The 18,512-nt window shown below is 36.8% G+C and overlaps 1 protein-coding gene across 1 annotated transcript; it reads right to left on the bottom strand.

Moving 5' to 3' along the window:
• Nucleotides 1–1,049: 1,049 nt before the first annotated feature.
• Nucleotides 1,050–7,061, bottom strand: LOC133283749 (OVARIAN TUMOR DOMAIN-containing deubiquitinating enzyme 3). Its single transcript, XM_061480662.1, has 8 exons — nucleotides 6,922–7,061; nucleotides 6,612–6,765; nucleotides 5,786–5,873; nucleotides 4,631–4,694; nucleotides 4,273–4,378; nucleotides 4,129–4,183; nucleotides 3,308–3,361; nucleotides 1,050–1,207 (listed from the first exon to the last, which is right to left on the bottom strand). Exons 1-8 carry the CDS (start codon nucleotides 6,941–6,943, stop codon nucleotides 1,076–1,078), a joined length of 675 nt encoding a protein of 224 aa, XP_061336646.1. The 5' UTR covers nucleotides 6,944–7,061; the 3' UTR covers nucleotides 1,050–1,075.
• Between the last annotated feature and the right edge of the window lie 11,451 nt (nucleotides 7,062–18,512).

Here is an 18,512-nt window from a genome sequence, read left to right as displayed (position 1 = left end):
ATAATATTTGAACAATCAACTAAATATAGAATCAGTAAACTTGAGCCAACATTCCTGATAACATTTTGACCTACCAAACAACTTTTTGGTCACGTTACTGAGAAATTCATTTTCCCAACATATTCTTGGTAATCGTGATTTCCAGTCATAAAAAAAAAATTCTCTACCAAACGCCCCTTAGGTTATGTTTGGTACACAGTATAGTATAAAGTCTGATAGTATAAAACCTAATAGTATAAGGCCTGATTGTACAAAATCTGATTAAATTTTAATACTATCCAGCGTTTGGCGCATGATATTGTATAAGATAATATATTGTATAAAATAATATTATCCAATGTTTGGTAATGCACTGTATAATACTAGATAGGATAGAAATAAATATTTTTGATAAAAATTCCTTCTAATAATGAATTTATATAATTCTTCCAAATACATCAGATGATATTAATTTTTATAGAAATCTGTTGATCAGAGTGTCCACAAAATATATTAATTTTTATAAAAATAAAAATCTCTAATATTTTAAAATTTTATATATTGAAAATTATTTTTTATTTTTAATATATTAATATTAAAATAATATATTAATTACTGATAATTGCATTGTTTAATACATCAATCCTTATCAGGTCTAACCCTACCCTTGTAGAGCTAATTAAGTTAATATCATTTTGATGTATAAAAGGATCTGCTGTATAAGCTTATACTATATAATGGTCACATCAAACAATTAAAAATGTCATAATGTATAGTATAAGTTATACTTATATTATCAGGTCTTATACATCACACCGAACATCCGTTAAAAGTAAAATTGGAAAAAATAAAGGAGGTCCCATATCTGGATATTGACTATAAGTAAAAGGGATTTAAATCAAAAGTTACCTTAGACACTCAAGTGCGAGTGTAGCAGTTGTCAACCGGGGGAAAGAATAACAAAATTAAAACAATTCACAAATTCTCTATTATATGCTCCACATTTTTTGTGATAGTACATTAAAACAACACTATTACAAAATGGGGTCTAAATCTCCCACCTATTTTCATTTTTCTCCTTCGTCCATGCAGTTCCTCATACCAGAAGATCATAATGGTTCTTACCGCTGAACAATAGCCTCACAGCTTTTCTTCTAGAGCCCTTTCTAAAGTCACTTCCATACTCTGCAATGGGAATGAAACCAGATCCCAAACCACTGCCGCTATGCTGCATTTAGTTTACAATGAGACAATAGGATATGTTAGTACATAAACTAAACAACCTTAGAACATATAGATAGATCAAAGGGTACACTCCTTTATGAGCTTACACAAAGAGCTTTAAAAAATTAGGTGCAGGAATGCAAACATAACTTGGCTTAATTCAGCTTTATTAATTATCAAGCCAATTCTATGAGTTCACTGACATAATTAAATACAATTAAAACATTTCAAAGATTAGAATCTCTATTTCAAAAATCAATATGGACATAGAGATGGTAAATTTTTTACTAAACTTGAGAAAGGAGGATCAATCCTGTAAAATCCTGGTATGTGGAAGCCAAGTCAGGTTAGAAAATACATGTATCTTCACAGAAGTTAATGCTGCAGATTATCAGCCATGGACTAATTATATAAATTTTGGCCTCTTTTGGAAGCACAAGGCCAGGTTATGAATGTCCAATGATATAAATTAGTCAAATAGTGCTTTATCTATGGTCCTACATATGTTGTTAAGATTTTCATAATGCTCCTTACTTTGCTCTGAGTACCAACCGAAAATGTTGTGAATTCAGGGATCTAAGTCTGATAATATTAGCAAGTCTTTCTTTTGCCTACAATTTTGCATTTAGTTTTAAAATTTACTCTAGTTGTCGACACAAAAGTCAATGACAATTTGAAGCCCAAAGGCTTACAAGTTTCCTTATTTCTCACCTTCTCCCTCTGCATTTCCCATTCTAGGGTACTCAACATGGCTGTGCCAAGGTGACTGTTCAAAGCCATAAACCAGCCCTTAAACTCTTTCCTTTTGATATCTAAAAACAATAATCAATATCTCTCTTGCTTTAGCTTCGCAAAACATAGATAGTTATCAAACACTTTCATTTTGCTGCTGCCTCAAATGCTCAGCGGTCATGTCTGCTTAAAATTCAGCCATCATTTTATCTTCTTAAATCTCAGACCTTCTGTTACGATCCCATTTGCAAGGTATGAGACTTGAAGTCCCACATTAATTGTATGGGCAACTAATATGGGGTTTATAAGACTTTGGGCACTACCACCCTTTGAGTTAGCTTTTGGGGTGGTGCATCCCAAGGTTCTTATCAAATGGTATCAGAGCCTTCCACTATGTCTCCCAGTTGCAATCGAGCGGCGCTGGTGGTGACGCCGGCATTGCAGTGTTCGCCCAGGGCTAGTAAAAAACTAGCGCAAAGCCAGCCCGCGAAGGCGCCAGGGCTACAGAGTGTGGTAGAATGTTACGATCCCATTTGCAAGGTATGGGACTTGAAGTCCCACATTAATTGTATGGGCAACTAATGTGGGGTTTATAAGACTTTGGACACTCCCACCTTTTGAACTAGCTTTTGGAGTGGTGCATCCCAAGGTTCTGCCTTCCAATCACTAAACCCTGAAGTCTTTCTATTCAAAGCCAAATCCTGCCTTAGGAAACCTAAATCCTGCCTTAATTCCATAGGTAAAATGTCGTTAGTGTCCATCAGATGTTAGCTAAATCATACTTTCACTTCTCCGTCTCTTATATATATCCTATAAGTTGCATCTTATTCACCCATTATGCTATCATCTGCAAATAACTGAGCACTCAGAGATAATATCTATTACATGTGCCGAACTGGACTTCATACAACTCGACATGTAGCATTAAGTAGCTAATTACTTGCCATAAGGATAAAATCGTTTACAACCTGATATTATCAACTCTACATCAAATCCTTTATAAGTTACAACAGATCATAATAAATTAGCATAAACCATATAAGAATAGTTCTGTAAACTGGACACAGAACAGCTTATCATTACAAATGCACTAAATATCCTATGCCACCTCTCTGTCCACATTTTATTTCGGAAAAAACCAGATTTATGACCAATTGATCCCGAATTTTCTCATAAATGGAATAGCACATTTTTATCTATCTGGCGAGATATATTTTTCATACACGTAATATTTGATAAAGAAAGTAACCTGCCTTGTAGCAAGTACAGCATGAATAAAAGCAGTGGAAGGATGGGCACACACTAATTACAAGTTCTTCCTTCCCAAGTAAATACATAAATATCGACCTAGTAAGAATAGTTGAAGCCATACCTCATGTTCTGGTATGTACACAATAATTGGTTGCTTGCATAACTTTGATAGTACCTGCCAGAATATGGTCAATGGTCAGTATCTGAATTTTAATCCGAGGGGTTTGTGCATCGATCTGGAAAAACATGACCTAAACCAATGAAAAAGTACGACCAACTCAGCCAAAGAAGTGATGATGAAATTGTGTTTAAAGGTCCCATTGAGAGTTTTTCTCAGAAGCTCCATCTAAATATGTAAAACATAATATCACTTTCCTCTATGGTTAAATATGAAATATAATATTAAATCATTTAGTTGCTAGATTATGAGTCAAATTTCCGTGTCCCTTGATGATATAAATTTTTATAGGTTCTGGTCCCTGATGAAACTGCAAGCTCCAGCTGCAATCACATTTGAGGTGAAACTATTTGATTAATCTTGTGTGCATCAGTCTTTGACTCATTGATGCCAAAACAATACAATGCACTTCATCATCTGAAATATTTCTTCACTGGGTCTTTTAACTTTCACATCAATTGAATCCATTCAACTGTCATTCTTTGAATAGTTTTTGCTATTGTGGAAAGCATAAATTTATCCACACTGTGAGATCTGACAGAACTGAACCCAACAAAGTCTTCCCTCTTAACATACTTCTAATCGGAAAGCATGTAAATGATATTGAAATTATTACAAAAAGTTAGAAGACCAATTAAGAAAATTTTAATTAAACCTGGTATAAACTCCAAATTATGAAATGTATTTAATCCTTAAAAGATAAAAGTAGTAAAAGAAAGCAAAGCATGCCAAATTAAAGAAGTAAGCATAAAGAAAGTATTAACCAGTAGCTCCGATTCTCCTCCCCAGAAATCAGGTCGCACAATCCGTTGGCAGTAACTGCAAAATAACACATACTCATAGCATTAAATATAATTAAACAACATACTTCAAGATCTTAATTTTCTGTTAATGTTTCCTAAACATACCGTTGTAGAGTCTCATCGACTGTGATGGCAATGAGGGCTTCTTCATATAGTTTACGTTCTCCACCATTTTCACATATAGTTTCTTTCACAGCCATTCTTAATTCATCTGTGCTATCATGGGCAAGGCAAAACATTGACAAGAAAATAAAACCAAAGAAAAAGAAGGGGGGGGGGGGGGGAACTATAAGGCATGAAAAAGAAAAAAAGAACAAGATAAGAAGCTGTAGCTCAGCTTAACAGCAGAACCAACCAAATGTATCATATGCAAAATTTGTGTTGCATAATGAACATTCTGTAATTGAAAGAAAACAAACAAAAGTATCTTTATCCATGTCCTATTGCCAGTATATCAGCATACCTGCATTTTCTCTCTCTTCCCGTTGGTTAAGAGCAATTCCCTTATTGTAAGCCATTCCTTTGACCTAATTTCATGGAACCAATTGTTACCACTTACAACTAAATTTAATATGAACAACTTGCTAAGGTGGAAGCTGAAAATAATGAAGGACTTCACAACGTAAATTTAACATATTTATATGGAACCAAAAGATTGTGCCATTTCAACTTATTCAAATAAAGAAAAATAAAGGCCTTCTTCCATTAAAGGCACTAATCATGATTTATTATCTTGCAAACACTACTAGGCTTATTGATTAATCACTATATAACTTTTCTAGACCAATTAATCGAAGAGTAGTGGCATCCAAAGAACCTTCGTAATCTCAAGGCTAACTATATCATTCTGCACAACACACAGTACAATGATAACTTCGACAAAAATTATTCCTTCACTAGAGTTAATTATCAGAGCTTAAAAATAGCAGTATAGTGGTTACAAAGTTAAAACTAAATAACTTAAAAGATAGAAGCTAGAAAGGTCATGAACAAAGGGATTAGATTTCAGTTTGGCAGCTTCAAACCTCAATAAAAAGAGTCCATCACCAGCAACCCCAAGCTTAATATAAACAGACCAGTTAATACTATCTAAATTACTTTGCTTTAGGACTCCCTTCCTTCTATCAATTTTTCCAATCTTTTTCTTCCTGATTAACAGAGCAGACAAGCACCAGAGTTTAACACTTTTGTAAGACTAGATTTCAAATGATTGAGGTCATCTACTCAACTCTGCATTTGAAATCCAATGTCGATGATGTCAAAAAGATTTTTTGTTTCTTAGTAAGACCTACAAGCATTAGAAGCAATCTCAATTCTCAAAATGCTACTTGACAATGTTTTACGTAGCTAGTTATCTGGGTTCTTACTTTTAGCTCTTTCAGTTTTCAGGGATTGAATTGAACATTTTTAACTCTAGACTGTTCAATAAGAATATTTTAAGGTAAGAAACAATGAAACAAGTAACAACACATTATACATGATTTAAAAATATTCAAAGTTCAAGAATTAATTAAAAAATAAAAACAAACAAAAGGTGCAATAAATCCAATCAGCATGTGTGTTTCACTACCAAGAAACCAGAAAAGTGAATAAAACAAAAGGCAATGAAAGATGATACCAGTGCACGAAACAGACACCGCCCATCCCCTGTAACCTTCTGAACTGAAAAACGCTCAAGTTTCTTCATTGCTGGAGACTGTCCACCACTGTCAAGACATGGTGAGGGTCAAGCAAACTCATCAAACTTCTAAACCATTAATAAAGAGTTCAAATTCAATCCAATTTCGATAAAGATACATTTTTTATTTATTTTATAAGCACATTGAATTTAGTAGCATCTTGTTTTTATCTTTCCCTTCCTTAAAAGACACATTCAACCCAAAAGGATAAATTCAAGAAACTTTTAACGTATAAATTTCCAGTGACCAAGGCTTTGAGGCAAATAGATATACCCTTTTTTGTTCCCCTGCAGAATAATAATAGCAATAATAAATAAAAATATGTTAAAATATATTTATATGAAAAATGTTTTCAGCTTAGTTCTTATATGTACAATCATTTTCAATGTCATCCCTGCTGTCTCTTGTTGTTATAACATCGTGGGATTGGCATGAAATTACCGTGAAATATAGGAACCAGATTGAAAATGACTGTCATGCAACTAAAAAAATAGTATTCCTAGTCCATATTCATGGCACTTATTTTATATTTGGTTCCTATATTCTACTGCATTGTAACTCCAATAAATAATACCATAACAATAATAAACAGCGAGGATCAAATTTAAAACAATTGCGCATATAAGGATTAAGCTAAAAACTTATTTAAAAATAGAGTGACATGCATTGAAATTAAAAGATATACTTTAACCTATAAAACATAAGCACATACAGGCACAAGAAAGAGAAAAACCAAAAGAAGAAAAGCGAAAACGGAAAACTCACAATGATGACCCAATTCTAGCGAAAAAGAGAGTGCTACAATTCCCAATTCCAAATAAGCTTGTGTTCCGGTTAGGAAGAGCAACAACTGAAGGAACCGGGGAAGAAACAAGCTCAAATTTTGCAGTCCCATTTCTCAGCTGCTGAAGAATATCCTCTGAGGGTCACAAACCAAATCGAATAACAGTTAAGAGGGTGTTCATAATTTTGCGTGAGGTCTCTGTTTGTTTGCTGAGAAAGTGACGGAAACGAAGAGAAAATTTAAAAAAATAGAATGAAAGAATATAGAGGCAATCGAGAGTTGTGAGGTTACCATTGGAAAGCTTGTTGGCCATGAAATCTGAGGAAATGCAACGGAGTGAAAAGTGAAAACGCAACTACGAGTCTACGACTCTAAGGTGAAGGAGATAACTGTGTGAGAGTTGGACACTGTTTTGTTAGTCCAAACTGGAAAAGAAGTGAACATGTTTTTATTTTGATAAAAATGTTTGTGGAGTTAACACACATAATTTATAATTTATCTGTATTTATTCTTAGAACGACGTTGTTTTAGTATTGAAATTTTAAAAAATTATTATAACTCTAAAATAAATTAAAATTACAAAAGTACCATGATTTTCGTCCTAAAATGACGTCGTATTGACTTACTGCAGATAAGTTATCTGCAGTAACGGCAGAAAAAGCGAACCCTTTTATTTTTTTTGTTATTTTATTTTACTATCGTACTGACACGCATTAAGCTACTGGTTAAGTCACATAATTGTTTTTGTTGTTGTGTTATAACATTTGTTTGATATCTAATTAAACTTTGGGTTTTATTAATTTCATTTTACATAAGATAGGTAGGTATTTTATGTTGCAGAGAGAAACTAGATGGATCCTACCATTACAAGAAAAAAAAAAAAAAAAAAAAAAGTGATGTGCGGAAATCAAAGTAAGAGAAAATGAGATAAGCTACCTCATGTAAAAAGAGACTAATATTTCCCTTAAACTTTTAAACTTCTTTAATAGTAAGTATAGATAAAACATATGGAACGTTATACTTATTATTATATTAGTTTTATTATTTTTATTATTTATTTAATTATTATTGGATTAATTTAAAATCAATAATAGTTAACTTTTTCTCGTTTTTAATTTAACCATTGATTTTAAATTGATTCAATGATAACCAATCAGGTCATACGAGTAATAAAACTAAAATAGTAATGAGTATAATCATCACCAAAACATAACGTATTTATTATTATCATTAGGGAATAGACGAATAGTTATATTACCTACCTATTTAATCTTTTTATTTTTACTACATTTTTATTACCATTACATTAAAATGAAATCAATGATATCAAATAACATAATTTTTTTATTATGTTTATCTCTCCCTTATTTTTTTCAACTAACATTTGGTTTCTAATTTAATCATCCCCTTATTATTATAATTAAATGAGTTGTAATCATGTCGAAAGTTTTAACTCAGTTTCAAATTTGTGTCGAGTCAGATTGTAATATTAAAAACAAAAAAATTAAACAAATGGAATTGGCACGTAAGAATTGGCACCAAGGCACCAAATGCCCTTGAGAATGACGAAAAAGGCGCCACATTGATGCAGTTGTGGCACGAGATGAGGGTGCAAGGGTGCAAACAAGGATCAGCTGAGGCCTCCATCATGGATGAAGGACTTTGCATGAGGGAGAGTCAACTTTGTATGAGTGAGGGTCAGTTCCACAATAATAGGAAGGTTGTTATGTTAGTTAAGAGAGAATGAGTGAGAGGTTGAGTGCATGTAATAAAGGAGTGTGTAGTATATAAGCAGGTGAGTATGCTGAGTTGTAATTTTTCATAGAAGAATATACAGAACCTTTCTTTTTCATTTCCTTTTCCTTATCACCCGCATCATTGGTGCTTTCGTTGATCTTGCACTCAAGAATCATAAGGGATCAAGAAGTAGCGGATGAACTACAGAATACATGTGTTGAACTTCTTCAGCACATTAATCAATCAATAGAAGCTATGGAACTGCGTCTCACCAATTTTTGTGAGATGCGATTCAATGCCATTGATGAGAGAATGAGAGACCTGCAACCTTCGCATGCTAGTACACACTCACCGGTGGCGAATGTCAACTCCCAACCTCATCATACGGTTCCACAGCTCAATGAGCAACGTATTGCTTTGCGATCGATTAAAATGGAGATTCCATCATTTGATGGCAAGAATCCACACCTATGGATCTTTAAACGCGAAATGTTCTTTAGAATTCAACAAATTCCTGAAGATCTGAAAATTGAACTTGTTGGTTTGCGAATGGAAGGCGCAGCAGCTTCGTGGTTTCAATGGATTCATAATAGTGGAATGCTTTTACAGTGGGAGAATTTTACTAAACCAATATGCCAACGATTTGGTGGCTCCACTTACACAGATCCAAGAGGTACATTATCGAAGTTGTCTCAAATTGGTACGTTGGAGGAATTTGTACGTGAATTTGAGATTCTAATGAACCAAGTGCCTAGTTTAACTGATGATTTACTCCTGAGTTTTTTTGTTTCTGGTTTGAATACGGAACTCCGTCGAGTAATCCAGTTACATGAACCTACAACCTTGCATCAAGCTATTCAATTAGCTTTCACATATGATGCACATCACCGTGATCTGGAAGCTTCGTTTTATACGAATTCAAATCGCAAAATAACTCCGTGTTATGCATTGACTTCTTCACATAATAATCCTACTTCTTCAGAAAACCCTGTTTTGGCCTTACCAGCACCACAATCCTTACCTATAAAAAGATTACCACCAGAGGAGTTAAAAAAGTAACGCAAACTGGGGATTTGTTTCACTTGCGATGAGAAATGGTCTTTGGGCCATAAATGCAAGTCCAAAATGTTGCTGTTAATGGGAGAGGCAGAGAATACAATTGTTGAACATGAGGAAGATATTGTATGGCAGCCACATGATCCTTCCCAATCCTGCCATGACGCTGTTTTGAATGCCTTAACTATGAACTCAATGTCTAAGTTGTTGCAGTTTGCTGCAAAAGTGGGGGATAAGGAGATACAAGTGATGGTGGACTCTGGCAGTTCTTATAACTTTGTACAAAAGGAATTTTCCATACAGTTGGGCCTTTCTCTTTCACATTCTCGTAGTATGAAGGTAATCTTGGGTAATGGTGATTTCATGTTATGTGATACTAAGTGTCTTGCAGTTTCTTTGTCTATTCAAGGCTTTACATTCTGTGTGGATCTCTGGGTCCTTGAACTGAAAGAACTCCAAATTATTCTAGGCATGCCTTGGCTATAATCATTAGGTAAGGTGACACATGAGTATGCTAACCTATCCATGGAGTTCATGGCCAATAATGAGAAGGTGCAATTATCAACTGGCCCAGTGCTGCAACACTCTTCTTCTCTGAGTTGTTTTGCTTTGTTTCCATCTGTTGTAGCATAGAATCAAGTTCTAGATGATATTTTAGCATTGGAACATCTGATACCTAATGTAATTTGGCAAGTCTTGTGCAAGTTTTATACGGTTTTTGCAGTTCCTCAGATGTTACCTCCCTTTCGTGGCATTGATCATTCAATCCACTTATTTGAAGGTTCAAAACCTGTTACTGTGAAGCCTTATTGATATCTTCACTTCCAAAAAGTTGAGATCGAACGTCAGGTTAAGGAATTATTGGCTTCTAGCTATATTCAACCAAGTAAGAGCCCATATTCTTCACCAGTGCTCTTGGTAAAGAAGAACGGTGGCTCTTGGCATATGTGTATCGATTACAGGGCATTAAATGCCATCACAGTTCGCGATTGCTTCCCAATCCCCACCATTGATGAATTGCTTGATGAGCTTTGTCATGTTGTTGTCTTTTCCAAGTTGGATCTTCGGGCCGGCTATCATCAAATATGTGTTCATGAGGCAGATATTTTCAAGACTGCATTTCGAACCCACGACGATCACTATGAGTTTATAGTGATGTCGTTCGGAATGACTAATGCTCAATCAACGTTCCAGTCTGCCATGAACAGTATCTTCCGCCCTTTTCTTCGAAAGTTTATAATTGTTTTTTTTTTATGATATTTTGGATTTTAGCAGATCCATTGATGAGCATGTTAAGCACTTGGAGTTGACCTTATCTTGCCTTTAGCAACATCAGTTTTACGTTAAACTGAGTAAGTGCTCCTTTGCTGCATCCGAAATTGACTATTCGGGTCATGTTGTTAATGAATCTAGTGTTAAAGCTGACTCGAAGAAAGTGGCAGCGATGCTGCAATGGCCTCCACCAACTTATGTCAAAGGGCTGCGTGCTTTCCTGGGCCTAACAGGCTATTATCGTCGTTTTGTGTGTGGGTACGCAACGATTGCAGCACCCTTAACAGACTTATTAGCTTCGGATAAGTTTACTTGGTCTGAAGAAGCTCAAATGGCTTTTTCGTCTCTTAAAGAAGCCATGTCCTCCACACTCATCCTGGCCTTGCCTGATTTTTCATTGCCGTTTGTGGTGGAGTCAGACGCATCTTCCTCTGGTATTAGTGCAGTTTTGCTTCAGCATGGCAAACCCATTTCGTATTTCAGCAGGAAATTGGGTCCTCGGTTGGCAGCAGCAAGCACGTATGTCCGGGAGCTGTATGTTGTGGTCGAAGCAGTCAAAAAATGGAGACCGTATTTGTTGGGCTCTCCTTTTGTAATCTGCACCGATCATCAAAGCCTTAGAGAAATACTCTCTCAGACCATTCAAACTCCAGAGCAACAGAAATACGTTTCTAAGCTCATGGGGTATTCCTTTACGGAGGAGTATAAACCTGGTCTTTCGAATGTAGTAGCAAATGGGCTATCAAGACAACACGAACCAGAGATTGTGGTTTCTTGTTGTGTAGCACTTTATGAACCTTATTTTGCACTGTTGGAGCATATTAAAGAGGAGAATAAACAATCCACAGAGCTGCTTGAAATTCATCAACGTACACTTCAAGGACAACAGGTTCATTCCTCACGGTCTTATAAGGATGGCATTTTGTTCCATGGTAAACGTTTTTTTTTAAGCTCCACTTCTGCTCTTAAGCCAACATTGTTATATGAGGCACATTGTTCGCCTATGGGGGCCATGCTGGTTATTTACGCACTCTATTACGTTTATCTGCTAATTTTTTTGGCATAATATGAGGACTGATGTACATAGTTTTGTGCGTGAATATGCCATTTGCCAAGCTATTAAGCCTATGAACACTGCTCCAGCGGGCTTGTTGCAGCCTTTGCCTATTCCTGAAGGGGCCTTTGAGGATTTAACTCTTGATTCCATTGTTGGTCTTCCCATATCTCGAGGTTTCTCAGTTATTTTGGTTGTTGTTGATCGACTTACCAAATATGCACACTTTGGTGCTTTGCCAACAAAGTTCAATGTTATTATGGCTGCTCAATTGTTTGTCGATTTAGTGGTAAAAGCTCCACGGCTTTCCCAGATCATTGGTTTCTGATCGAGATAGCATTTTCTTGAGCCGTTTCTGGCAACAGATGTTCGCGATGAGTGGCACTAAATTGAAGATGAGTTCTGCGTACCATCCCCAAACCGATGGGCAGACGGAGGTTACCAATCGTTACCTTGAGAAGTATTTGAGAGCCTACTGTCACCAAAAGAATGCTATCTAGTTCCAGCTCTTGTCATGGGTTGAACTACATTATAATACAATAGTGCACTCTTCTATTCGCATGTCTCCATTTCAGGCCTTATATGGTAAGCCCCCACCTTCGTTGCCTTTTTATCCTCGCGGATTGGCACCGGTGGATGCTTTGGATGCTGCCTTGACAGAGAGGAACGACTTGCTGTGTTCCCTTAAAAGGAGTTTGCTTCGTGCCCAGCAGCGCATGAAGCTTCTTGCTGATAAGCACAGAGTGGATCGTTCTTTTCACGTTGGAGATATGGTTTTGTTGAAGCTCCAACCTCATCGTCAAGTTTATGTGGTTCGTCGTTCCAATCACAAACTTGCCAAACGATTCTTTGGGCCTTTTCCCATTGCTGAAGTCCTTAGTCCAGTGGCTTATCGCCTGGAGTTACCTGTGGGTTGCAAAATTCCCCCGACTTTCCATGTTTCTGTTTTGAAGAAGTTTTATGGGACTGATACACCGTCAGCTGAGTTGCCAAAAGATAATGTTGATAACAGACCGGTTCAGGAGCCCTTAGCAGTGTTGTCTTCTCGTTGGGTGGGTCAGCGGCGAAGATAGAAGCAATTTCTCGTTCAATGGTCCCATACGGTTCCTGAGGATGCTTCTTGGGAATTTGAATGTGATCTCAAGATGGCATACCCTTCGCTTGACCTTGCGAACAAGGTCCTTCTTATTGGGATGGTAATGATGCAGTTGTAGCACGATATGAGAGTGCAAGGGTGCAAACAAGGACCAGCTTGGGCCATCAGTTGAGGCCTCCATCATGGATGAAGGACTTTGCATGAGGGAGAGTCAACTTTGTATGATCCGCCATAATAGGAAGGTTGTTACGTTAGTTAAGAGAGAATGAGTGAGAGGTTGAGTGCATGTAATAAAGGAGTGAGTAGTATAAGTAGGTGAGTATGCTGAGTTGTAATTTTTCATAGAAGAATATACAGAACCTTTCTTTTTCATTTCCTTTTCCTTATCACCCGCATCACACATTGAAAACAATGAGCGCCAATATGTATATATTAAAGGCGCTAAGAGTGCCATTTTTAATAATATGCTTTGTAATAATAATAAAACATATATATAAATAAATATTAAAATATTAAAAACTGTAACAAATAAATAAAAATATAAATAAAATATAAAAGTAATAAATCAAAAGCAAGTAAATGAAACAAAGTCATATTTTGAAATTCTTTTTCCTTTTCAAAAAACGCTCTGCTAGGGTTTTTCTTTTCATGGAGGAAAATATAGCTACTGAAGGCCAAACTTCAAAAGAAGAAGAAGATCTACTACGTAGGAGTAATAAGAGAAATAAAGATGGAGATATGGTGTTTTACTGAATCACAGTCTAGGGTTCCTAGACATGAATCTTGGATGGTTGACGACGGTAATAAAAAGATGACTTGGCGAGAGATGCTCATGCAACACAATGGTGAAACAGATGACTGGGAAGGAATGGATTGGAATTTGGAAGAAAATGTTGATCAAAGTGCACCTGCGGAGGAAGAGGATGTGAATTATGGTGGGATTAAAATGTGGACAGAGGAAGATGGTAGAACTCATTTTGGTTGTACTAGAAAAGCAAGAACAAGAATGCTGAAGGTTTGGGAAAAAGCTCTCATTGTAAAACTACTTGGAAGGAATACAGGAGTGGCTTTCATGAAAAAGAAGATTGAAATACTATGGGCTAGAGCTGGAAAGATTAACGTTACAGATGTAGGTAATGGATTCTATGTGGTGCAATTTAGCAACAAAGATGATCTTCTTTTTGCTCTAAATGGTGGTCCTTGGATTATTTTAGGCCATTATTTATCACTCCGACGTTGGGAGCCAGCTTTTAGACCAAATGTTGCAAGTGTGATGAAGATTGCAGCTTGGGTGCGATTACCGGGTATCCCACTGGAGTATTATGATGAAGCCTTTTTCCTCCGTATTGGTAACTGGGTAGGTAAAATGTTGAAGATCGATAAGACAACTAATGAGCATGTAAGAGGACAGTTTGCTCGAATTTGCGTGGAACTGGATCTTGCTCAGCCTTTGAAGGGTGAATATGTGTTGGACGGAGCAACTAAACAGATAGAATATGAAGGTTTAGGCCTTATTTGTTTCCATTGTGGGCGCTATGGACATAGTAAAGATTGTTGTCCTGAGATACCAGTTGAAGGAAAGGATAATCAGCAAAATCAAGACGGGAAAAAAGATGAGGCTGAGTTTCAGAAAAATGGATTAGGTCCTTGGATGGTGGTGCAACGTCAACGTCGATCAAAAATTCAAACTCCAATGGCGGACAACCGGAAGCAGGAACCGGTTCGAAGGGAATCAAGGCGTAATCAAGGGAGTAATCAAGGGAGTAATCAAGGGAATAATCAAGGGAGTAATCAAGGGAATAATCAATGGAGTAATCAAGGGAGTAATCAACCGCAATCAAATCAGCCGGTTATGATTGATAATCAATCAAATTCCCGTTACGCTGCTTTAATGGGCTCTAATGAAGATGATATTACTCATGATATCCCAGCGACTAATCCGGATGCTGTTATAAATGACGTCAATATGGTGGGCTCTCCTGTTAATATTGATATTAGTACATCTCAAGGGTCCAAACACAGAAACCCTAGAAGCCGTCCTAATGTTGAATTACAGGAACACCCCAACCGATTTACGTTAAGTGGGATTACGACAGGTCATGAAAAAGAAAATCAAATAAATGGGAAGATAGTTGACAGAGGTACCTCAAACAATAATACAACGAACTTGAGGAGGCAAGTTGCGATTTATAATAGTAAGGACATTGGAGGTAAAAGCGGTGGAGATTCCATGGTGGCTAGGAGTACTGTTGCTGATTATAACAAAGATTGTTATCAAATGGAGGTGGATAAGGATGGTCAAAATATCAACGGCTTAGATCATGGCTTGTCCCAACCAAAAGCGCCTGATCCAAGTAGAGATAAAGGAAAGCATATCCCAATAAACCATAAGCTCAATATTGAGGTGGAGATGATTTCAGAATCTGAAACTCAGTGCAATGACAATGGGATGGCAGTGGACCCACAATCCTGCCAAATTACCATTGATTAATGTCTTTAGTTACATGGAATTGCCGCGGGGCGGCTAAAAAGTGCTTCAAATCAACGTTTCAAATGATGGTTCGAAGGCATAAGATTGAGGTGGCAGCTATTCTTGAACCTCGAGTAAGTGGTTCAAAAGCAAAACAGATAATAAAAAAGCTGGGTTATAATAATTCCATAGTGGAGGATGCTCATGGATTTACGGGAGGTCTTTGGTTACTATGGAATAATGATAGGTGTCAGGTTCAAGCATTAAAACAGACCTATCAATTTATTCATGTTCGTGTTACATTGGCAGATCTTCAAGCTTTTCTTTATACTGTTATCTATGCAAGTCCTAGAGAAGAAATTCGGAAGAGACTCTGGGATGATTTACTTCAGTTATCAGAAGATATCTCGGTTCCTTGGTTAATTGCAGGTGATTTTAATGAAATTGCCTTTCCAAGTGAGAAACGTGGTGGTGCTCCAGTTGATACTAGCAGATGTAATAAATTTGCTTATCTTCTAACTGATATAAAGATGATTGATCTTGAAGGAATAGGTTCTAAATTTACATGGCGAGGACCAAGATTTCTTCATTTAGATAGAGTCTTTAAACGTTTAGATCGAGCTTGTAGCAATGCTGAATGGAGGTTGATGTTTCATGAAGGCCAGGTTCGAGTGCTTCCTCGTATTAACAGTGACCATAATCCTATCCTTATTACCTTAGAGCCAAGCAAAGTTGATGGGGTGGAACGCCCTTTCCGTTTTCATTCTTTTGGTTGGATCATCAATTTTTTAATAATTTCATCAAGGAAAACTGGCGTCAGGATCAAAGAACAGTTGATAGTCTTCGTGATTTCACTCCTCTTATTAAGCAGTGGAATAAAGATGTGTTTGGTAATATCCATCATAAGAAGAACATGTTGATTGGTAGGCTTGAAGGTATCCAGAGGGCAATTTCTGAGCAGAATAAAAGCCATTGGAAAAGATTGAAGGCAAGATAAGGGGTGAACTTGAACAAGTTTTAGAACAGGAGGAACTTTTGTGGTTTGAAAAGTCTCGTGCTACTTGGATAGCTCAAGGAGATAGGAATACAAAGTACTATCATACGAAAACAATTGTTAGACGTAGAAGGAGCAAGATCTTGAAGTTGAAAGATGATGCTGGAAACTTGATTAGAGAAGATCACAACATTGCACGGGTAATAAATGCTTACTTCTCTAAACTATTTTCTGAAGAAAACCATGATCGTCCTTGGGTCCAGACTCTTTGGCCAAAGGTGGACGATGAGACTGCTGTTAACTTAGGTGCTCCAATTTCAAAAGATGAAGTCAGACGAGCTTTCTTTTCTATTAAAGATTCGAAAGCTCCAGGGGAGGATGGCTATACCGCGGCATTCTACAAAAAGAACTGGGAATTTATTGGTGAACAGATTTGGAGAGATATCAAGTATTATGCAGAAAACCCTTCCAGCATTGAGGAAGTCAACGGTACTCTGATCACTTTGATCCCCAAAGTTCCTAAGCCAATGTATGTTTCTCAATTCAGGCCTATTTTTTTGTGTAATGTCATTTATAAGGGTATGAGCAAGATCATTGTGGATAGGCTTAAGCTTACAATGGAGAATTTAGTTTCTCCTTACCAAGCTAGCTTCGTGCCAAATTGTTAGCTTCAGGATAATATTATAGTAGCAAAGGAGCTGGTCATTCTATGGGGAGAGTAAAAGGAAAGAAAGGTACAATGGCAATCAAACTGGACCTTGAAAAAGCTTATGATAAACTCAGTTGGAGTTTTATCTATAAAGTGCTTATTGAAGTTCAGTTTCCTGATTGGATGATTGGTGTTATAATGGCTTCTATAACTTCTAATCGTTCGAGGGTCTTGATAAATGGTGTGGCTTCGGATTGCATAGTTCCTCAGAGAGGAATTCGTCAAGGGGATCCAATATCTCCTTATATTTTTGTGTTGTGTGTTGAGAAGCTTTCCCACTTGATCGCTGAAAAAGTGACTATGGGTTCGTGGAAGCCTATTAGAGTCTGCAGAGGGCCGAGTGTATCCCACCTTTTATTTGGAGATGATATCATTCTCTTTGCGGAAGCAGATATGGAGCAAGCTAAGGTGATTATGGATTGTATTAATCTCTTTTGTGAGATGTCGGGGCAAAGTGTTAGTGCAAATAAATCTTTGATTTATTTTTCCCCGAATACTGATACTCAAGTTGCTACAAGGATTGTCAACAGAATGGGCTTTAAGCGCACTTCTAGTATTGGCAGATATTTAGGCTCTATTGTTAAACAAGGGATATATTAAGCAGACTATGGAGCTATCAAGGATAGGATACGTTCAAAACTGGATGGTTGGAAAAGCCATTGCCTTTCTTTTGCTGGTCGAGTTACTTTGGTGAAATCGGTCATTGCTGCAATCCCTTCTTTCCATATGCAGAATGGTCTTTTACCAGTAACGTTTTGTGATGAAATTGAGCAGATACAAAGGGCTTTCATTTGGGGAGATCAGGATAGCAGAAGGCGGGCTCATTTAGTAGCTTGGGATCAAATGTATAAACCCAAAGATAGAGGTGGTTTGGGAATAATTAACCTTCGACTCCAAAATGAAGCTTATATTCATAAACTGGCGTGGAAGGTGTTAACTAAGAAAGATGATTTATGGGTTAAGATTTTAGTAGCCAAGTATGGAAGAGGTCAAGACTTAAGGAGAGGTATAAAGGCAAAATCATATGACTCTAAACTTTGGCGTGATCTTGCTAAATGTTGGAGTAATTTCCTTGCTGGTCTTAGATGGGAAATAGCAGATGGTTCTGAAGTAAAGCTTTGGACTGATAACTGGTTGGGATGGGAGGAAAATTTGCAGCAGTTGTCGAGCAATCAGGTGCCGTGGGAGGAGTCAGAAATCAATTGCAGATTACATGGTGGATGATGGTTTCCGTCTTGAAGTTGTTCATCAATTTCTGGAGTCAGATTTGGCTGATGCAGTAACAAATCATCTCAGGCTTATTCCAAGGAATGGGGAGGATAGATTAGTTTGGATCAATAATCATCACTCAACTTCTTTGGTTAAGGTCGCTTACTGTAATCTTATGAACTTCCCAGCAGATGTTGACACTAGCTTATGGAAAAAAGTTTGGTCTGGAATGGACCAGAACGAGTACAAGTGTTTATGTGGATGACTTTGCTTGCTAAACTTTCA

Source organism: Gastrolobium bilobum, unplaced genomic scaffold, assembly GCF_033153095.1.
Source record: "Gastrolobium bilobum isolate Gb01-03AN ecotype WA unplaced genomic scaffold, APGP_CSIRO_Gbil_v1 utg1608, whole genome shotgun sequence".
Lineage (NCBI taxonomy): Eukaryota > Viridiplantae > Streptophyta > Magnoliopsida > Fabales > Fabaceae > Gastrolobium > Gastrolobium bilobum.
Note: the sequence above shows the minus strand (reverse complement) of the source record. Positions and strands in the feature narration are given on the sequence as shown.